The sequence below is a fragment of the Microtus ochrogaster genome, linkage group LG10 (assembly GCF_000317375.1).
Source record: "Microtus ochrogaster isolate Prairie Vole_2 linkage group LG10, MicOch1.0, whole genome shotgun sequence".
In the NCBI taxonomy this organism is placed as follows: Eukaryota; Metazoa; Chordata; class Mammalia; order Rodentia; family Cricetidae; genus Microtus; species Microtus ochrogaster.
The window spans coordinates 8,366,713-8,389,800 of NC_022035.1; the positions used below are offsets into that span (position 1 = coordinate 8,366,713).

Genomic DNA, 23,088 nt, shown 5'->3' on the forward strand with positions numbered 1-23,088 from the left:
TAGAAGCAGCCTAAGAAAAAGAGGTACGTTGCGACCAGCAAAGCTGGAGCGGCAAGCCCTTTGAAATTAAAATCTTTGATACAGGACATGAGGTTACAGGGCTTGTCGCCCCTGACCACTGGGGAGAAACACACACACTGCGCCGGAGTCTGTTGAAGCAGGAACTTATAAAGGCTGAGATAGGGGGTGGGAAGCCTGGGATGGGTTGATGCAGAGCAAGGAGCAAGGGCCAATAATATTCTGCCATGTTAGTGGTGGCTGAGAAGAGGCAGGCCTAAGTCGGGTAGCCACAGATAGGCCTCCAAACTCGAGCTAGGCTCAGAAAGTTACACTAGGCCTCACCCAACTCAAGTTAGTTTTAGGAAGTTACACTGGGCCTCGTGCCCAGTCCTCATGAGGCCCAACAATGTCACAATGGGAAATAACTTGTGCTTTTCCTCTTTGCAACCTGGAACCTTCCTATCTTCTTACTTTCCTATTGTTGCTGTGCACATGTATGCACATTTGCACATGTGGAGGCCAGTGGTGGATATAGGGATTCTTCTTCAAACATTCCCCAACTCAGCTTTTGAGATAAGGTGTCTCATTGAATCTGGACCTCATCGTTTTGTCAAAGCCAGCATCTGCTTTTCCAGAGCTGAGATTACAGATACAAACAACCATGCCCAACCTTGTCGTGTGTTTTGGGGGAATGAAACTAGATTAGTCATTTTTGTGGGGAAAATACTTTACAGACTGAGTGATCTCTCCAGTCTGTATTTTCTCTGTTTAAAATAAATGTGAGATTACAGTTGAACGAATTCCATAGACTTCCCATAGAAATTAAAAGAGGATGAACTAAAACACTTCATACACACTGCAGAATACAACAAATTCATTTCATTAGTTAAATATTAGCTAATTCACAACATTCACACCTAATTCACATTTCCTTATTAGTTGATTATGACAGACTTTTAAAGTTGAAAATCAATTTAAAGTTAGTCATTAGTTTTAAAATTTGAATACATAGAGAGAAATTAGGCTATATAGGCATGAATGAAATATGTATGGACCTGGAGCTAACTAGAATAACCCAATTCAAAAAGATTGTTCAGAGATATGAATTAAAAGTCTAAAGAGATGATTTTTTTTGTAAAATTTAACACAGGATATTGGTTTGAAAAGAAAGGGAACAACAAAGTTGTAGCCACGGAACCAAGAATTTGCTATGAGTAAATGTAGGGCAAAAGACCACAGGGAATAATAATTTTGTTATGTCTCTGGGAAACTATCCCAGAAATGCAGCAAGAAATGCTCTGCTCCTTCCTTTAAGTCCCATTGTTCTATGAGACATAGTTAAGTAAAACAAGCCTGACTCAGAAGAACAAAACGAGCATGATTTTTATGCACAGAATTAAAGTTTAAAAAGATATATGTGTACACATACGAAAGCAAGTGAACTCATCTTACTAATGTTACCCAACCAGCTTGAAACTTAAAGGTGTAGGCTGTGACTAACTTGCATATTAGCAATAAACCATATACTTCAGAACAATTAGGAGAGTAAAATATTTATGAATTACTTGTATGCTCAAAAGTTTTAGCAACAGATTTCTAATAAAGTGACATTTGCAATTTGGCTGCCAGCTCTTAATATGTGGTGGGTAATTCCCATTCGGGGAACTTATGGAAACCACAAAAGGAAGAAACCTGCTTTGAGATTGAACTTATGAAGAAATGCCTTAATTTCAACACCCATGAGAATCTAACCAGACTGCAACTTTTGTTCGGCTATCTCACACTATTAAATCATCGCCTGCCCCTGGTACCTAATAGCAAGTGGGCAGATGCACATCTCAGAATTCAGGAATGCTCTGCCAATCGACCAGAAACTTTTCAAATGTTTTTCCTTTAAAATGTGTTTTAATGATTTTAAAAAAAAGAATCAGAGAAAAAGGGCCTATCACTCAAGTTATCTTTAAAATACCTCACTGTTTATGAACAAAAGCTTTCTCACAATAATATCTAATAGTTGCTATAGTTACCATTTAAAACAAGCATGATTGCTTTCTGCATCCTAACAATAACAAGCACATGGGTAAAGAATGGTACTTACCCGATGTTTCCTAGGCTGGGAACATACTGTATAGAGTATTTTATGCTCAGGCAAGCTATCTCTGAAGGCTGTACCACTGAATCCACAGGAACTGTCTCCTCAGGATTCACTGCTACTTGAACTCTAGTATCGTGGACAAAGACTGTACCAAAATGACAATAGCAACAGAAAAAAATGTTGCATAAATACACACTTAGAAATTCTTTTGAGTAAGGACTTTCTTGTGCTGGAAAATAATACTGGTAAAATTAGAGAAATAGGTGCTAATCCAACATTGTGTACAATATATATTTTTGAAGCCTTTAAGAAGGCAAGTAATGGGCATTTCTGTTTCTCTTTTAAAAAAAAAAATGGATGAAATAAGAGATGGGAAGTTGTTACCATAACCTCCTTCCAGCTTCCTCTTAGCTCTGGGTTTCCATGTAAAGAAATCAGATCCCCCCCACACACACACACACATAGAGCATAGTGTAGAAGATGGATACAATTTATTATTGAAGAGTGTGAAGCATTCCAAATAGTAAGCATGGACAAAGGCCAAAAGGTCACTGTAAAGAGAGGCTCTATCAGAGGTTAGGGTGACAACAGCCAGGGAGACCACTGTGCTGACCTACATGTTTAGGAAGGGATTGTTTGCTTCAACTTTCTGAAACAGCTTCTCAAAGGTGTTTTCCTATTTAGGTGACTGACAGGTCCATTTTGATTAACTCTTAAGAATGGTGGTAGCAAAGTTATTGAGGCAATGTATAGAAATAATACAGAAAGGCAGATGAAATTATGGGGACATGGGAAAGAAAATGACAGGCTCCCTGCTGTGGAGTCTGTTTGAAGCTCTCACGAGCTGGCAGTTAAGGATTCCAGCACAAGTAACATCCACTGTGTGGCTGCAAACACAGAAAAAAATACTCTTCTTAAAACATGAACCAACAACAGCCCACTCCCCAACAGACTGAATTCGCAAGGCCTCATGTGTGTCCACACTCCTTGATATTTTGTGGAGGTCTCACTAAAGACTTTTGTTGTAGGTAACAATGAACTAACTTTGTAACAACATTGTGAGTTGTTTCACATTATCGGCTGAAACTAGAAAAGGAGCTACTCTGTAAACTCATTGAAATTCCTTAGTGAGCATTGAAAGATAATTGAAAACCCAGTGTAACATGTCCATGGGGCCACTGTAAAGACAATGAAGTGTGACTCTCTCCTGAGACCTGTACACTCATGTTCTCAGATGAGATTTACCTTTTCTCTGAGTCCCATTCATTTTTTTTAACTTCTCTGCTTAAAATGTATGTTTTAAAAGCCTTTTAATACACCTTGAATGGGCTTCATATTGGATCTTATTGACATTTTTCCCTATTATAAAGACAGGTATATCCAATTATACCTGACTGGAGATTACTGTAAAGAACTCTCCAGGCTCCTAGTGACAGCAGCATGGAGCTATGTTTCCTCCCCTGTACCCCTGACAGTATTCCTTGAGTCTGGATCAACAAGCCTCCAGTGAGTTTATGATTTTTTTAAGGCAGTCAGTGCAGAATATTAAGTTTTCCACACTGGGTCTAAAAAACATTCCTTTGATTAATAATGAAAGTCCTACCGTTTCAGTGCTTCTTGGTTTTACATACTATGAATTATGAAAGAAGGGTTTGTCCTCAGTGATCATCAAGCCTGCTATGCTCTAACTACCTAGTTAAAAGCAGTCATTGTGATATCTAATATATTGGGCAGGTGTGGTGGTGCGCACCTTTAACCCCAGTACTCTGGAAGCATTGATAGGGAAGAAAGACTGATCTTCAAGTTCTAGGCCAGCCTGGGTATACAGGAAGTTTCAGGGTAGGCCTGTGACACAATGAACCCTATCTATAAAGCAATCAGTACAATGTTTACCAAGTGCACCGCCCCAGTGGTGGTGTGATTTAATCACAGTTCCCATTGTTAGGAATTTAGATTATGTGACTGGTCACACATTGTACACAACTTTATTTTAGAATCCTTACTAAATTTTGGGATAAATTCCCCAGAGTGGACTTTCTAGACCTAAGGAAGTGAAGCTTTTAAATGTTGAAACATACTGCTTGTGTGGATGGAAAAAACAAACAAACAAACAAACAAACAAAAAACGCTGCTCTTACCTCAAAGGGCTAGGAGTTTATTTTGGAGCCAAACATGAGTGACCATTGCCTGAAACCAAAGACTCAGGCTATCCCACATACGATGTTCCAACGCGATAACAATTTCATGACGTTATAATAGTCATAGAAGAAGATGGTCATAAACCAAGCTACTTTCTAAATACAAGTAAAACAGTTTAGGAAAGCAAGCAACTTGAGAGCTCCTCACCCAGTCCGGTGGCTGACTTTTTCCAGCAGAGAAACAAGAATTTCAGCACAATTGGTGGATGCTTAAGGCCCTTCCCCTTTTCTAGCCACAAATCTGTTAATTTTGTAGGCATCTCACCAGGAACTCCATTTACAGAAAAAATGCAAAACCCCTGGAGCAACCTCTCTGCTCTTGGTTTCAATTTATCAGATTTTAATTCCATCCAGACATCTTTTGTATTTCTCGATTATCAAAAAGAAAAATTAACAACCTTTGACGATAGGTCTCAAGAGCAACCAAAATGGCAGTATCCACAGAAACCTCAACTAGCGGTGGTTTAAGGCAGGGCAATGAGTAAGCGAGTAGGGGGTGGGATCCTCAGGACTATTAATTGCTCACCTGACTATGGGCCTTGACGCCCTATTGCAAGCACAGAATAATGTGAACTTAAGTACTAAATAAAAACTGCATTAAACAAAGGCGGCGGCGGCGGGAGTGGGTGGGGGTCGTTCTGCCAGTGACTGGAATTTCTAAAGGAAATACAATGCGTGCATCTGTCAGAGATGTGCACCAACCAGCCCATCCTAATCCCAGGAAGGAAGGCTTGTGGCTGCCACTGTAGCATTGGCGACTGGGCCTCTGAAAACTGCGACGGTGCCCATTTTTCCCCCTTCACAAAAGAAATCAGGCTGGGAGGGGAGAAAAGGAAATCGATTATTCGTAAGTCCTGCGCAAGTAGCACTGTTTCTAAACTTTCCAGTCTGGAGACTCGACAGGTGACAAAGCCAGGGTAGGCTACACCGGCGACAGCTTCGCCGAGTGCCAGGCCTGAGGAACAGCGCATGCGTAGTGCCCTTTCCCGGGCGGTACCCCGCCTTCAGGGGGGCGAACCGCGCAGGCGCACGCGCAGGCTTCCGCGGCTCCCGGCTCAGCCGCTGCGGTTGTTGTCCTGCCCCTCCCCCGCCCCGCTCGGTCACTCGCAGCCCGGCGCTCCGCCCCGCACCGGGATCGGGGACGCCGTGACCCCGTCCTGCGCCGGAGCATCCCGGGACCGCGCTGCGCTCCGCGTGCGGGTGAGCGACCGGGACCCTGGGGCCCCTCGTCCCCTGCCGGAGCGGTGGGGAGGCCGGGTGCGGGGCTGTCCCCGAGGACCTTGGCTTCCTGCCGGCTGCGGCTGGGGCGGCGCCAGGGCCCTTGATCTGGGCGGCCCAGTGGCTCTGGGGTTGTCCCTTTCTAGTTGCAAGGTGGCTCGGTTGTTGATATCATCCGGGGATTTTCTTGTGTCGCCGCCTTTTGAAAGGCTCTAGTCCCCTTCAGAACTGACCCCGCTTCTGGTGACACATCTCAGTTGGATGCTGTGCTGTATTTATCTTTTCCCCTCCTCCGTTTCCAGACCATCTGAGTGAGAACCGTGTTGAGTTCACAAGACCGCGACATAAACATTGAGGCCAGGGAGGAGGCGAAGGGGATCTTGCACTCCTTTTAAAACCTCAAGTAAGTCTCCAAAATAACAGTACTTACACTTGGCAGTACCTTAAAGAAAAACTAGACATGAACCGTAGGATTCAAGTTACTGCTTAATCTGGTGCGTGCCTAAACCTGCCTTCAGCAGAATATGTCAAGGTTGCTGTGGGTCTCAAAAGCCACTTAACTGTCTTCAGTGGACATAGTTTTTCACCCCTGTTGTCTAAGAGACCTAAAAGGGTGTACCCCCTGGCCTCTGCCGAGGCCAGCCATTCCCAAAGCACCCAGTGTTCTGCATAGCTTTCAAGGTCACAGTGTTTGGGAACAGTAATGATTAAAATTCATCCCTGTGCACCTGTGGCTGGCAAGTGTGTTGGTTTGGCTCTAATTTGCTTTCATTGAGCCAAGTTAGGATACTGTTTGTTTGGAAGTCACAGTCATCAATCTATTTGAGATTAGGTAGGCAATGTGTGCATAAAACTTTTGGAAATACTTCTAAACATTATTTTATCCTTTTTACTCTTGTTTACTATTCAAGTGCTTTGTTTAATGTTACTATCTATACTGTGAGTATTCAGCAAACACTGTACAAATTTTGAAAAGCTAAATTCCCTTCATATGGGGTGACTTGAATTATTTAGTTAGTTTTATTTATTAAATAATTTGAAAGTAACATTTACTGATTGCTTAATGGTATTTAGAAACTGATAAATGATACATGGTTAACCGTAGGAGGAATAGAATTGCACCATTAAAAATTGTTTTCAATTTCTATTAAGTTTTTTTTCAGAATACCAGCATGTTGTTTTATATGACTTTTCATGTTCCTTTCCATCATGAAATTGTAGGACTTTAATGTATTGTATGACTTATCTGGAGGACTTATTTCTGTATGACTTGTAGGAGTAATTAATTATTCTTCGTTGGATTGTAAGCTTCTGTTATCTAAACTGTTACCCTAAAAATTTGACCTTAATATACTAAATTGTGCTACTTTGTATTGTAAATTATGTTTAATATTTTTGAATATTTGCTTAACTGCCAGACTGTTAGAGGAAAATATTCATGACTTAAACTTCTGATTCAGAGATTTTCTTCTTTTTGTAAATATTTGCATTTGTTTGAAGCAAGAATTCCAAAGTTGGAACTCAGAGGAATATGAATTTTAAATGAGTCAAATGTCACTGTAAAATTAGCTGGCGATTGGTTGTAATAAGCCAGCAATTAATTTCACCTTTAGTAAAGCCAACTGCTTTCTAGTTACAACATGTTTGTTTGTTTCTGTAAAAACTATGAATAAGAACATATACCTCTTATAACACTAAGAGGGCCTCAAGTATGTCTGTGCTGTAAACTTTTACCAAATGTTTCTCACCATTTTGACCCTTATTCTCATCACCAAGATTTTATTTCACATTGTTTCATTAGAAGAGCTCTTCTGGCTCCGAGGAAATGGCTCCCTTATGTCAGACATAATTTTGATTGAGTATAATTTTAATCCTACAAGTAATTTGCACTTACCTAACCCTGTAAATATCCCATGAGATTACTTTGAGCCTGGAATTTACCGTCAGATCTTTCTCTTTCATTAGACATGGGAAAGTCTCTTTCTCATTTGCCTTTGCATTCAAATAAAGAAGATGGTTATGATGGGGTCACATCGACAGACAATCTGAGGAACGGATTGGTTAGCAATGAAGTGCATAATGAAGATGGAAGAAACGGAGATGTCTCTCAGTTTCCCTACGTGGAGTTTACCGGAAGAGATAGTGTCACTTGTCCCACTTGCCAAGGAACAGGAAGAATTCCTAGGGGTACGTGTTACTGTATGGATAGCCCTCTTAAAGAAGGATTCCAGACATTTGCTCAAGTAATGTAGAGCCTGTTGCCTTACACCGTCCTGTTTTCAGGGATTCGAAGTTAAAACTTACCAGATTTGTTGAGTCAAAAAGACACAAAAGCAGACAGTTCCTAGTGCTCTTAAGTCCTCGCTATCCATGACTTCACCACACCTGGGGTATTTTTCATGCTTGCCTGCTGTAATAGCCAATATGCGCTGTCATTTCCACTGAGGATTTTAGTCCTTGTTGACCTCTTTGGAAGCCATATCACAGTCATTTTGCCATATTGGATGTTGGTAGTTCCATGATGCAGTAACTCATTATCTAAACAATACGTTGTTCATGTCCCACTTAGACATTTCAAAAAGGAAATCTATGGTGTGTGAAGAAGAGCCAAGTAAGGAAAAAAAAAAAAAGAGGTTGTGATTTGTCTTGGGGAAGACAAAAGGAAATAGTTCTCTCCCTTGGGTACTTGAGTTGCACCGATAGGAAAATAATGAAGTGTGTTGTGGTATACTTCTCTCTGTGTGCTGACAGTCAGCGGGTGACCCTGGGAAGACCCTAAGGACAAAGTGACTGCATGAGACATTCCAGAGTCTCTGAAAAGTGCCTTGCATTAAGTATTGCATGTACTGCAGAATGGTGGTTTTATCTTTCTGGAGGCAGTAGCTTCTTAAGAATAAAAGGCGTATTGTAGTTGAAGAAGTTAATACCACCAGTGTGGTAGGATAGGAATACTATTTTTATCTTTCTAGCCCTGCTTTTGAGCTATGGTCAATAGGCTTTTTGGTAGCCTGAGTGTGGATTATGGAAAGTAGCTAAATCAAGAAATACCCCAAAGATTTTTTTTATTCTATCCAACAGTTTAAAGAATGCAGTAGCTGTTTACTAAAATAGGCATAAAAACAATTTAAGTATGCATGTCAGAAGTGAGGTAAGGAGCTCAGACATGTTCGGGGACTTGGGTTTGGCATCAAAGTGAGTTTTTAATGGGTAGTTCTAAGGGTCTGGAGCTGAAGAGTGTATCTTAGCTGGAGCCACTGAGGTATGATGACACTTCAAGTGGAACTTGATGGGACACTGTTGTTAGGAGTTTGGCTAGAAGAAGAAGAACTCCGGGGCCAGTGCAGCATTTGAGAACAGTTGCAAGAGAAAGAGGAAATCTGTCTTTGGTGTCCTAGAGGATAGGTAGGAAAGGAAAGAGAGCCACTGCTAGTGCGATGACCGATGAAGTTGTGTGGGGCCTGGGGGCTGCCCGTTGGCTTTGTGATGTGGGGGCTACTGAGGACTTCTTAAGAGAGTAGTTAGTTTGAGTAGTTGCAGGAGGATGTGTAGACAGTGTTATAGTGAAACCATTTTTCTTTTCTTGAATTAATGCACACTAAAAGGTGTGGGGGCAGTAATGTAGCATCTTAAAGAAAGAGGTTTTGTGAGTTTTGCTTTAGAACTGGAGAGAGGAGAGGTGGTAGCTGGGAGGTTCTAAAGTCAGAAGAGTGCGTGCTAGATGTGTGCATGCTAGTAAAAGTGTTTCATAGAGGATACACTGTTAACACATGGGATGAGATAGTTATTGGAGCAGTGTCCTTGAGTAGAAGCAGCAAGATGATACCTCGTGCAGAAGGGTGACCCTGTAGAGGATACAGGCAGCTTCTCAAGAAGGGACATAGGAACACGTAGATGGGTGGATAGATGGGTAGATATTGTTAAATTTCTGAGGCAGAGGGCCTATTTAGCTGTTACAGATATTAGCCCAAGGTAAAAGGTGGTCCTATTAAAAATTCTCTAAGTCATCAGCAGCATGGCCAAATAGCACTTGGAAAAGTGTCCCCTGGACCTAAGGGACCAAGATAATCCATAGTGAAATACTGGGAGAAAAACTATAAATTATTTACATTCTGGGTCTAGAAAAGATGCTAGGAAAACAGCGAAGCCCATGGAAAGTAGGAGAGGCTAGAAAGAGAAGGTTTTGCTGTCTGGTTGTTTGGTTCCAAAAGCAGAAAGCAGTGTGGTCTGGTTGCTTCCTCTTTAACTTACAGGCAAGGAATAGGGAGCACTTGCTCCTTTTCTTTGTTTGATGCCATGAGCTGAATGATCTCATCTCTTTTCTTTTTCTGTTTTCTGTCCTGTAGGTTAATTTAGGAAATGTAAAAATGTACCTTTGCAAGGTACATTGTTAGGGACATTCTCTCCCTGTATCACGTTAAGGACCAAGAATGAAGACGAAGGAGGTGATGCTGAGAGGTTGAAGAGAGTTGAGTTTTGATGGTGATTTTTAGAGCGAGTGAACTAAGGAAATATTCTCTTTAGGGAATCTCTTGAAATTAGTGATTGCAGGTGAGAACAGTGAGCTTTTGAGAGCGTGAGACTTAAATAGCAGTTTGGGTTCAGCACTAGAGTAACTGGGGATCCAGGAAAAGGCAGCGGCGGTGTTTCTTCTACCCTCCGTCAGACTGGACTGGATGGAAAACAGTGGAGCCTAAGTTCAGATCTCCTGAAGCCGGGACTTTTCGGTTTTGCTTTATTTTGAAATTTGGTTTTTGAACCCGTGGCTCAAGGGATAGCAGAATCCTCATTATTTATACTACTTTTGGTTAATTAGACATTATGAAAAACCATAGTATCTTCTCTATTACTCAACTTTTGGATTAATTTTTGAAGGTATAAATCACAGCTTCCTAAAGAAATAAGGAAAGCAGTATTCTGCTCTTTTGAAGGCAGATTTTACAGAACACCATGGTATTTTAGTTATTGGTGTTATTGAATTTTTAATGTACATCTATCACTTTAGGGCAAGAAAACCAATTGGTGGCATTGATCCCGTATAGTGATCAGCGATTACGGCCAAGAAGAACGTAAGTGATTATAAGATTTCTGCTTTTTTGTTATTTGTATATTTTTACTTTCAAACTGTGTATAAGTAATTACACTAGTTAAGACATTTAAGAAGAAAACTGTATCTAGTTTTTAGATTATATCATAATATGTCTTGTGTCTTTAACAAAAATTACTGATTGAGATGAGGATTTGAAAACTTCATGCCACCTATATCTTCAGAAATGTGTTTATTAAGAGCCCTAAAATAGTGGCAGTAACACACATGGACACAGGCTATTTTCATCAGGCATAGGACATTCTGTGTTCTCACTGGCTACAGTATGATAATGACTGCCCAGAGCATAATGGCCACAGAGAATACAGCATGTTTAGCCGATACGTGCAAATTTGAAGAGAAGCCAAGGGAGTCTCTAACGATCCCAAGAGTCCTGGTGTCGAAATCAAATGCTCCACCCCTAAAGAAGATGCCTACACCCAGCACTCCTGGCAAGTATTTTTGAGAATAACTTGTTACAATGAGAAGAACAGAGACTGCAAAAAACCAACAGTGGTCTTGAGAAGGTCAGAAAAGGCTGAGTACATCCCATTACTCAATATGTAACATGAGAAACATAAATCAAAAACATGCAGAAAATCGAAACACAGAAAGATGGGAACCTTTAAATATATGGAAAATTTAAACTATACAAGATATGACAGTAACTTAGACATTGACAAGTTCAGAAATGAGATAAATTGATGGGAAGATGTGAAAAGATAACCAGCAAACCCATTAAAATGTCTAGAAGAATACATTTTCTATAAAATTGGACTATACAGAGCAAATATGATACCCTGGGAAATGTGAAAGAAATGGAGTAGACACGAGGCATGTAAACATAGAGACCTAATGTGTTGTAGGAGCTGCGGGTTGCATTCCGCCACCCAGCTCCCACCGGCTAGCTTTACCCGAAATAACAACACACAAATTGTATTCATTTAAACACTGCTTGGCCATTATATCTAGCCTCTTCTCGGCTAATTCTCATGTATTAATTTAGCCCATTTCTAATAATCTGTGTAGCACCGCTAGGTGCGCTTATCGGGAAAGATTCAGCATGTCTGACCTGGTGGCTTTCTTCATTGCTTCTGGCTCTGAGAGGAGCTGCATGATTTCTGAGCTCACTTCCTCTTCCTCCCAGCATTCTGTTTTGTTTACTCCGCCTATCTAAATTCTGCCCTATGAGGCTAAGCAGTTTCTTTATTATTTAACCAATGAAATCAACAGATTGATATATGACACTCCCACATCACTAGTGTTCTGTTATTGTGGAGAGATACCATGGCAGTATTAACTCTTAAGAAAGAAAACATTTAATTGGGGTTTTTTTTTTTTTTAAAGGTTCAGAGGTTTAGTCCCTTAACATAGCAGGGAGCATGACAGCAAGCCTTCAGACATGAAGACTTGTCGGAGAAGTGGGTGAGAGTTCTACTTCCAGATCCACAGACTGCAGGAAGAGAGAGACACTGGGCCTGGTTTGAGCTTTTGAAACCTCAAAGCCCAACCCTAGAGATCCACTTCCTCCAACAAGGCCACACCTACTGCAAGGCCACGCCTCCTAATCCTTAGTAGGCCTCACTGATGATTAAGCATTCAAACATTCTCATTCGAACTACCATGCATACTATCTTAGGGTTTCAATTGCTATGAAGAGACATCATGACCACAGTAACTCTTATAAAGAAAATATTTAATTGGGGTGGCTTATATTTTCAAAGGTTTAGTCATCATGGTGCAACGTGATAAAGTGCAGGCAGATACGGTGCTGGAGAAAGAGATCAGATTTCTACACCTTGACCTGAGGCAACAAAAAGTAGTCTGAGACACTGGGTGTGTCTTAAGCATACAGAGGTCTCAAAACCCACCTCCACAGTGATAGGCTTCCTCCAACAAGGCCACATTTGTTCCAACAAAGCCATACCTCATAATAACGCCACTCCTAGTAACCTTATGGGGGCCAATTACATGCAAACTACCACAGGTACATAATAAAAAGCTTTGAGGAAAATGACAGAAAATAAGGAAAACAGTGTATGTAATTGCAACCCCACAGATGCAAATTAGGAATGGATTAATTACTAATTGCTTACTTGAGGGGCACATGACTAGAAAGAAGAAGGTCTCATTCAATTCTATGTAGCAGAAAGAGACACCCTTACCTTACCCTGAGAGACATTCTAGTGAACACCATGGACTTTGGAGGTTTAAAGAAGAAAAACCCTTTGAACATCCAGACAAGAGGTTTCAGTTAATCAGTAAGGGACAGAGATCAGATTGGCTCACCACTTCTTGGCTATGATGCTTCAAATAAGCTGTTGAATAAAATATTTAGCAATCATGGAATTAAAGTCAATCAAGCCTTGTATAAACCTAATGTGGCCTTTTATTTTAAAATTCAGAGAAGTAAAATGGTGAAAACAGTTAGGCCAAACTTAAAATCTCAAAGTGGGAAACTTTTCAACACCTATGATTTAGAATCTACTGGTAATGAAAAAAACACATTTGACTTAGTATAGATAAATTTCCACACAAAACGGATGATAAACCAAGAAGTAATATCTACAAATCATATGTAGAGGACTGACCTCCTTTTGTACAGAATGACAAATTTTGAAAAGAAAAAAAAAATGCTAACTACACAAAGGTGACTTAAAATAGAAGCTGTGGAAAATACCTCACAAAAAGAAATATAAATTACCTTTAAATAAAGGAAAATAAACTCTGTAGCACGAATAGTAAGAACCCAGAGATAGTAAGAGATAGATATTGGGTTTCAAGCTGAAGATCAGAAAAGCAAAACAGCCAAACCCTTAGAGAAGTCTTACCTCTACCAAGGCTGGGTGATTACAGACTGAACCCTGAGGCTTTGTCTCCTCCCTTTTTATATTCCCCTTTGGTGCTGGGATTAAAGGGGTGTGACTTCCTAGTACTGGGATTAAAAGTGTGAGCCACCTCCACCAGGATCTGTTTCTGCACTGGTCTTGTGTAGCCCAGGGTGGCCTTGTACTCACAGAGATCCACCCATCTCTATCTCCCAAATCCTGGAATTAAAAGTGTGTGACCACTGCCTGGCCTCTAGAGACTTAGTTTTACCCTCTGATCTTCAGGCAAGCTTCGTTATTATTACTTATTATTTATTAAAATATAAATAAAATAGCACTATAAGACTCCAGCTTGTTCCTTAAAGAAATGCAAATTCAATCTACACAGAGATATCATTTCTCTCAGATTGGCAAAAACCCTGAATTTTGTCAACATGTTTTGTTGACACTACTGACTGAAAACAAACATTCTCATGTCTTGCTAGTTGAATAAGCATTTTGTATTTTCTAAGCAAAACTACATAAGGTTTCAGAATTTGGTGCAGAAATTTCACTTTTGCAAACTTATATACTGAGGATAGTAAGAGCAGCCAGGCATGATGGCACACACCTGTAATCCAAGTAAACAGGAAGATCAGAAGTTCGAGGCTATATAGAAGTTCAAGGTCTCTCTGGCCTATGTCTCTCTGAGACCCTGTCTCAAATAACACAAAGCAAATAAATGTGTGTGCATGTGTGTGTGTGTGTGTGTTTGTGTGTGTGTGTGTGTGTACACAAGTAATTAAAAATAAAACAACCTAGTGAAATACTGGAAATACAGCAAAGTTAGGATGTGTGATCACAATGATTTTTATATATTTTTTGTGCCTATGAGTATATGTAGGCATGACAAATATGAGTTTGTTTATTGGTTACTTGGGGATCATTATTACTAAGATGGAAAAAATTCCCCAGCAAAGGAGTGGGAATTGGCTGGTTTGCTCCACACAGCAGCATAAACTCTGTGGTAGCAGATTAGTGAAATTTTGTTCATTTACTTTATTTCTTCTTAATAAGCCAGTTTTCTTCTTCTTAGGGAGCCAGAATACCTAGAAAAATCATTAGGGTTTTTTTTTAACAGCTGTTCTTAGGTGTCTGCAGTTAACTTGATTGGGACACAGGAAGTTTGGGGGAGGAGAGAGTACACAAAAGGATAGGGCACAGGAAGGTGAAGGGAGGGCGGGACTCAGAATGAAATTGCCTCTTAGAGCACTGCCTGTTGAAGTGCTCAAGAAATCTGAAACCACAGTTTAAGTGTAACCTTGAAAGAAAATACATATTTCAGAGGAGTTATATGGATAGAAAAGTCATGTAGGTAATTTATCTTTTTTTCTCTTATACATGCTTAATACTAAGCAAAACAGAATAAATAACATCTCCGCTGCTCAGTAGATTAAACAATGGTTTTAGAACTGAGTACCTGAGTACTTAGGGAGGGATTCTAAAAGGACTGGAGTTAATGAGGGTAGGGAGCCATGTGTTTATGCCACACAATGAGCTTTGCAGGTTTTGTCATGGCAGGAAGTGAGACTCTCCGGTTCAAACCCTGCTTCCATGAATTCAGATGGGCACCTGGATTCTATGTTTGTGAAGGGCCCTACACTTCATTCAAACGTAAAGTCTAGATTGAAAATCAGTTCTAAATAATTCATTATAAGTCTGAAATCTCATTTTCCAAAAATGATAGTTTATCTTCTAAGGAGACTATTTTAACTCTTAGTAGTACCAACCTTAGCTAATAATTCTAGAGTGAAAACTTGGTAAAATCAAATGTTTCTTTTTGCTGCTATAATATGTAGCAGAAGAATTCAAATGAAAACTTGTTACATGTTGCTATATGTAATTTTGGATGGCACATATGTAAGCCCTCTTTTTCTTTTCAGAAAACTGTATGTGATGGCATCTGTGTCTGTCTGCCTGCTGCTGTCTGGATTGGCTGTGTTTTTCCTTTTCCCTCGATCTATTGATGTGAAGTATATTGGCGTAAAATCAGCTTATGTCAGTTACGATTTTCAAAAGCGAACCATATATTTAAATATCACGGTAAGTGCACACTTTTGCTGAAGGCCTTGACTCCATCCTTTGTGTTGAACAGGGACGCATTTGCTCTGCTCAGAGAATGCTTGCTGCCGACCATTGCTGCTGTGTTTTCCATGAATTTGCATTGCTTTTTTAATTAATTTATTTACTTTACACACCAACAACAGCCTTCTCTTCCTCCTCCAGTTAATATTCACTTATGAGTGAGTACATAATGATATTTGGTTTTCTGGGTCTGGGTTATCTCATTCAGGACAATTTTTTTCTAGTCCCATCCATTTACCTTCAAATTTCCTGATTTTTTTTCCAACTTAGTAATAATCAATTATGAAAATGTACCACATTTTTCTTCATCCATTCTTTGGTTAATGAGCATCTAGGTTGTTTCTAGGTTCTGGCTATTACAAATAAAACCACTGTGAACATAGCTAAACAAATGTCTTTGTGGTATGATTGAGCATTCTTTGGGTATATTCCCAAGAGTTGTATCATTGGGTCTTTAGGTAAACTGATTCCCAATTTTCTGAGAAACCTCCATATTGATGTCCAAAGTGGCTTTCCAAATTTGCACTCACACCTGCAATGGAGGAGTGTTACCCTTGCTCCAAATCTTCTCCAGCATAAGCTGTCATTGTGGTTTTGAGCTTAGCCATTCTCAGGTGTAAGATGGTATTTCAGAGTCATTTTGATTTGCATTTCCCTGATGGCTAAGGATGATGAACATTTCCTTAAGTGTTTCTCTGCCATTTGAAATTTGTCTATTGAGAATTTTATGCTTAGATCTGTACCCTATTTTTTAATTGGATTATTTGGTTTTTGATGTCTAGTTTCTTGAGTTCTTTGTTGGATGTGGTGTTGATAAAGATCTTTCCCATTCTGTAGGCTGCATTTTGTTCTTTTGGCAGTGTTTTTTGCCTTACAGAAGCTTTTCAGTTTCTTGAGGTCTTCTTTATTAATTGTTGCTCTTAGTGCTTATGCTACTGGTGTTCTATTCAGGAAATTGTCTCCTGCGCCAAGGTGTTCAAAGCTGTTCCTCACTTTTTCTTCAGTGAAGTTCAGTGTAACTGGATTTATGTTGACATCATTGTTCCTCTTGCACTTCAGTTTTGTGCAGGGCACATTTACATTCTTCTTCATGCCAACAGCATTTGTTAAAGGTGCTTTTTTTCTTCATATAATTTTGACTTTTTTTTGCCAAAAATCAAGATGTATGAATTTCTGTCTGGGTCTTTCATCAGAGTCCATTGATCTACCTGTTTATTTTTATTGCAATACCATGCTGTTTTTATTACTATAACTCTGTAGTAGAGCTTGATATCAGGGATTGTGATACCTCTGACAGTTGTTTTATTGTACAGGATAATAATTTTAGCTATCCTGGATTTTTACTTTGCAGTATGAAGTTGAGTATTGTTCTTTCAAGGTCTGGAAAGAATTGTGTTGGGATTTTAATGGGGATTTCAATAAAGTTGTAGATTGCTTTTGATAAGATGACCATTGTTACTATGTTAAAATATGATCCATGGGATTGGGATATCTTTCCATCGTCTGATAACTTCTCCAGTTTCTTTCTTCAAAGACTTGAAGCTCTTGTCCTGTAGGAGTTTCGCTTGCCTAGTTAGTTACCTCAAGATATTTTACATTGTTTGTGGCTACTGTGAAGGGTTGTTTCTCTTTTATCATTTGTAAGTAAGAGGGCTACTAAGTTTTTGTTTGTTTAGTTAATTTGTATCCAGCCACATCACTGAAGATGCTTATCAGCTGTAGGAGTTCCCTGGCAGAATTTTGGGGATTACTTATGTATATACTACCATGTCATCTGCAAAACAATAGCAACACTTGGACTTCTTCTTTTCCAATTTTATCCCCCTTGATCTTCTTTCGTTGTTTATTGTTCTAGCTATAACTTCAAGTACTATATTGAATAGATAAGGAGAGAGTGGACAGCCTTGTTTTATTCTAGATTTTAGTGGAATTGCTTTGAGTTTCTCCATTTAATTTGATGTTGGCTGTCGACTTTCTTTAATTATATTTTAGGTGTGTTCCTTGTTTCTCTGATCCCTCCGAAACTTATCATGAAGGGGTGTTGGATTTTTATCAAAGGCTTTTTTGGCATCTAATGAAATGATCACATCATGTGTGTGTTTTTTTTTTCCTTTCAGTTTGTTTGTTTGGTGGATTGGCAGATTTTTGAACCATCCCTGCATCTCTGGGATGAAGCCCATATGGGCATGGTGGATGATCTGTTTGGTTTGTCAGTATTTTCTTCTTATTATTATTGTATCAATGTTCATGAGGGAAATCAGTGTGTAATTCTCTTTCTTTTTTGAGTATTTGTGTGGTTTGGCATTAGGGTAACTGAAGCCTCATAAAAAGAATCTGACAGTGTTCCTTCTACTTCTGTTTTCTGGAATAATTTAAGGAATACTCTTATAAGCTCTTATTTGTAACTGTGGTAGAATTCTGTAGTTAAACCCAGTCTTTTCTTTAGGAGAATTTTAATGACTGCAGCTATTTCCTTAGGGGTTATAGGTCTGTTAAAACTGCTTATCTGGTTTTGGTTTAATTTTGATATGTGGTATCTGTCAAGAAATTTGTCCATTTCTTTTAGATTTTTCAATTTTGTGGAGTACAGGTTTTTGAAGTATGACCTATTTAGTGTCTGGATTTCCTCAATGTCTATCATTATATCCCCCTTTTAGCTTTTAATTTTGTTAGTTTGGATATTTTCTTTCTGTCTTTTGTTTAGTTTGGATAAGGGTTTGTCTATCTTGTTCATTTTCTCAAAGAACCATCTCTTTAATTTATTCTTTGTATTGTTTTCTGTTTCTATTCTATTGATTTCGGCCTTTAGTTTCATTATTTCTTGCTGTCTCCTCCTTTTGGGTATGTTTTCTTCTTGTTCTACAGCTTTGAAGTTCTCCTGTTAAGTTCCTAGCATAAAATTTCTCCAATTTTTTTATGAAGGTCCTTAGTGCTATGAACTTTATTTTTAGCATTGCTTTCATTATGTCCCATTAATTTGGGTATGTTGTACATTCATTTTCAATGAATTCTAAAAAGTCTTTAATTTCTTTATTCTTCCTTGACACAGTGGTAATTCAATTGAGAGTTGTTTAATTTCCATGAGTTTGTAGTGCTTTCTGCAGTTTGTTGGTCTCCAACTTTAATCCATGGTGATCTGATAAAATACAAGCTGTCCAAATTTTTTTGTATCTGTTAAAACTTACTTTGTGACCAAATATGTGGTCAATTTTGGATAAAGTTCTTTGAGGTGCTGAGAAGGTATATCCTTTGGTGTTTGGGTGAAACATTCTATAGATATCTGTTAGGTCCATTTGAATCAAGATCTGTTAGTTCTGATACTTCTCTGTTTAATTTCTGCCTGCATAACCCATTCATTGGTGAGATTGGGCTGTTGAAATCTCCCACAATTAATGTATGGGTTTCATTATGTGATTTTAGCTTTAGTAAGATTTCTTTTATAAATGTGGGTGCCCTTGCATGTGAGGCATAGATGTTAAGAATTGAAAAGTCATTTTGGTGGGTTTTTCGTGAAATGTCCTGTTCTTTTTATTTGTTTTAGTTGGAAAGATATTAGTTTTGCTGTACCAGCTTGTTCCTTAGGTCCATTTGATTGGAAAATCTTTTCTTACCCTTTACTCTGAGGTAATGACTATCTTTGATGTTGAATGTGTTTCTTGTATGCTGCAGAAAGATGAATCCTGTTTTCATGTTCATTCTCTTAGCCTGTGTCTTTTTATTGGTGAATTGAGTTCATTGATACTGAGAGATACTAATGACCAAGGGTTCTAGTGATTGATGAATCCCTTGATCTGGTAGTTATTTGGGGTTTCTAGATTGGACCTGGCCTCCAGAAAAGTCTGAGTCTTCTTCTGGGGTACCTAGGACCACCAGCCTGACCTCCTGAGGCTGTTCTTTCAGATGGTGTGGACTGTATGTGGGCCTATGGCATCTGTCTCCCAACTAGTGTGGACTTTGTTTGGACCTGTGAGTCTGCTGGAATTCCGTTCTGGCTTATGTGGCCTGGGCCTGTTCTGGCTGGTATGGTTTGTCCCTCAGTGGTGGAAGCCAGCTGGGATTGGGGGTGGGCGCCCAGCAGCTGCAGGGCCAGGGACTGGCTTTGGCCTGGGGAAGGTCACAGTGGACAGAATGAGGGGGGAGGGTCCATTGGTTCAGATTTGCTGTGAGATGGTTCACTCATCCTTTCTGGCTAGCGTTGAATTTTCTGTTTTGTTCCTACTACCATTTTTGGTTCTGACTGTAATGTTAGGTAATAATCTTATGGCATTTGAGTATGTGGAGAATCATTTAACATTTGAAGTTGTCTTTTGTAGGAAGATCAAATAATTTCTGGGAAAGAAAAAAAAATATAGTCAGTTTACTTTTCAATGTTTGACTCCAGGTAATCCTTAACAAGGTTAACAGGTGAAACATTAGATGTCATGAATACAGTATTTTTGCTTTTCATTTTATGAAATAAAATAAATAAACGTTTATTTAGTTCTGCTTAAAGATAAAGTTGAAGGTGGGCAGTGATGGTGCACACCTTTAATCCCAGCACTTGGGAGGCAGAGACAGGCAGATCTCTGTGAGTTCGAGGCCAGCCTGGTCAACAGGAGTTCCAGGACAGGCTCCAAAGCTACAGAGAAACCCTGTCTCATAAAACCAAAAAAAAAAAAGGGGGGGGGGTGATTTGATTGTTTCAAGTTAGAATATGTGGGAAAATGGCCTGTGGGTTTACCATAAATGTGATTTTGAAAAGGATTATACATCCACCAAACTTAGCAAAACTTTACAGATCTTATATCTACGTTTACAGATTAGCGTTTGGCTAAGAAGAGCACGGTTTGCTATATAATCACTTGTGCCATCATAGTTGTTTATGACTTCAAGCCCAGTGTATGCTGTGGTCTGTTTGGCAGAGTTCTCATGAGTATGTTATTTGCTTTTAAATACCAGTATATTTAAATGATAGTGTCTTACTGTGTTTTAAATAATTATTCAAGGATTCTTACAGTATTAGATATTTCCTCATAATCAAATTAAGGAATTTGACCTTTAGTTCAGAAATAGAATTTCTGTTAAGTTGAACATTAGGCTTCACTTGAGGACATTGAAGTAAAAGGCTGTCAGACTATAGGTCATAAGCTGGAGGTCCTTTCACAGTACCAGAGCTGTATTATTCCTGCCCCTTCAAATGAGGAGTGTGAGTATTAGTGTTGACTGTCAACTTTTGACAGAATCTAGAAACATCTATCTAGTAAACAAGCTTCTGGGTAGCGCTGGGAGGTATTGTCTATAATTGATTAAGATGGGAAATACCCTTCTCAGGTGTAGGCAGTTCCATCTTAAGGGCTGAATCAGTAGGAGAAGCAAGTTAAGCAGCAATAGTCATTACTCTATGCATATTAACTAAGAATGTGAGATGTTATCAGCTCTCAAGCATCTGCCATCATCCCCTCATATAGAAGCTGAAACAAGGCCTTCCTTTCTCAAGCTGCTTTCTGTTGGATATTTGGTCATAGCAATTTATAAAATAATGAATACTTCCATTTATAGTAGCTAAGAATGTATGGGGATGCCCTGGACAAAAACAAAACTGTGTTCTCTCTTCCATGAGTTCTGTGATCCCAACGTAGAGGATTTATCCTCAGCATCAGGCAGGCAGTTCTGCAGAAGAAACCAGCCAAGTAACCTCTAACTTCATACACTCTGGCAGTGGCCACCTGCAGGTAACCTTCAGACCCAGGGTGACACATTCAGTCCCAGCTGTCCTACTGTTACTTCACAAGCCAGTTTCAGGCTCAGACACTCAAAATTCTGGTAGACTATCAGTGTCTCATACCCTATGTTTTAGTTTGGTTACTTTGTCTGAACAACTCATAGAACTTAAGGCAGCAATACACTTGTATTTATTGGTCCATTACAAAAGGATATTTTAAGGGCTACAGGTCCATAGACTTATGAAAAGACAGAGTAAACAGCAGAGGTGTGGCTTCTGTCTCTATAGAATTGGGGTGTGTCATGCTCCCAGCACGTGTTTTATCTGTCAAGAGATGACCTGAGCCCTTTTTGAGCTTTTATGAAGCATTAGCTGCATCAGCATGATTGGAAGATAGCCAGCTGCAGTTGGGCAAAACCATAATCTAATGTAAATGAGCCAGAAATTGTCAGCCAGGAGCAAGGACTGAACACAGTATGTATCATAGCGCCAAAGTACTAGTCACTAGCACTGCACTAATGAAACACTTCAATCTTTATTACTAAACACGGGAAAACGTCTGTGATTCATCATGATCTTGACTCTACTGTGAAGATTTAACTCTCAACAATATATACATTCAATTGCTAACAAAATACATAAATCAGTCTCCATATAGACCTTTAAATGTATAGTCAAGCAGTCTCGGATATTTTTACATGAATTCTGGAAACCGACTTTGGCAAGGTCCCAGTGAGGATGTGTGCAGTTGGTGTGAGGGAGGAGGAGATGGACACTGATTGAGGGTGACTCGGAATGGCTACCAACAGCACCTAACTGAAAAAAGGCTGCACAGTTTATTGTGCCTAGTATTAAATGAGAGAAGAAGGTCAGGTAAAACTGGGGTATGACCTGAAATCAGAGAATCAGGAAGCTAAGCTTGACCTTGATGGTACTAAACTAGGGCCTTAAGTTCCTCTTGCCAGAGATAAGGAAAATGACTTCTTTAGCAAGCCAGACTTTCCTCTTCCTGAAGCCCTCAGGGAATGGAGACTCTTATCCAGAAGCCTTACCCTGAGAAAAGAACTTCTGGAGAAAAGACACTGTACTACAGTGTTTTAGTCTTGCTCTTCCCCTCTTATGCTCCCAAAAGGGAAGGTCCTGGTGTCTTTTCCTTCCCCTTTGTACTGGACCATTCTGATTTCTCTTTATTTGTTAACTGAATTGTTGCCCTTAATGGCCTCGGCTCTGGATCTGAATTGTAGGCATTTCATCCTTGCGATCAAGACTAACTTTCCTGTTCTTGGCATAGTTAGATGGGCACAATGGAATTTCTCGTTCCATGGTGGCAGGTTTTTTTTTTTAATTTCTAAAGAATTGTTTAAGGCTACTGTAATGGTTTAAGTAAAGTGCTGCAGGTCTCTGAGTGCTGGCAGTGGGCAGTGGGGCCATGAGACCACCGCAGGCCACGAAGGCAGCCAGGTCCCAGGCAGGAAGCCACACAGAGGGTGGGAGACTGAGATGGATAGGCACACCATGCAGAGTGAAGTTGGATATTTATTTAGTGGTTTTGGAAGGGAAGTGGATAAGGGGTAAGAGCAGAGGGAAAGGCAGAGAGAGAGAGAGAATGAGAGAGAGAAACAGAGGGGGGAAGGGGAGAAGTGGGGAGAGGGGAGCAAGGCAGAAACTGCCTCTCTGAGAGATGGGGGCAGAAAGGGAGGGACTCAGGCTGGAAGCTGAAGATCAGCTTGCCTCAGCAGAAGGGGAGGGAGTAGGTGTGGCCTGTCTCTTAAAGGGACAGGCCAGACCATTACATTCCCATCTCTTTCTTATGATAAAATGGCGTGAAGTTAGGCACAACA

General features: G+C 39.7%; 1 protein-coding gene across 1 annotated transcript in view; it reads left to right on the top strand.

Moving 5' to 3' along the window:
- The first annotated feature begins 5,341 nt into the window (after positions 1–5,341).
- Positions 5,342–23,088, top strand: part of Tmem106b (transmembrane protein 106B) — a 22,851-nt gene continuing 5,104 nt past the window's right edge. The window contains exons 1-5 of the mRNA XM_005363723.3: positions 5,342–5,493; positions 5,814–5,914; positions 7,477–7,698; positions 10,514–10,577; positions 15,345–15,504. Coding sequence (XP_005363780.1) covers positions 7,479–7,698; positions 10,514–10,577; positions 15,345–15,504 — 444 coding nt within the window. The 5' untranslated portion in view covers positions 5,342–5,493; positions 5,814–5,914; positions 7,477–7,478. The remainder of the gene's footprint in view (positions 5,494–5,813; positions 5,915–7,476; positions 7,699–10,513; positions 10,578–15,344; positions 15,505–23,088) is intronic.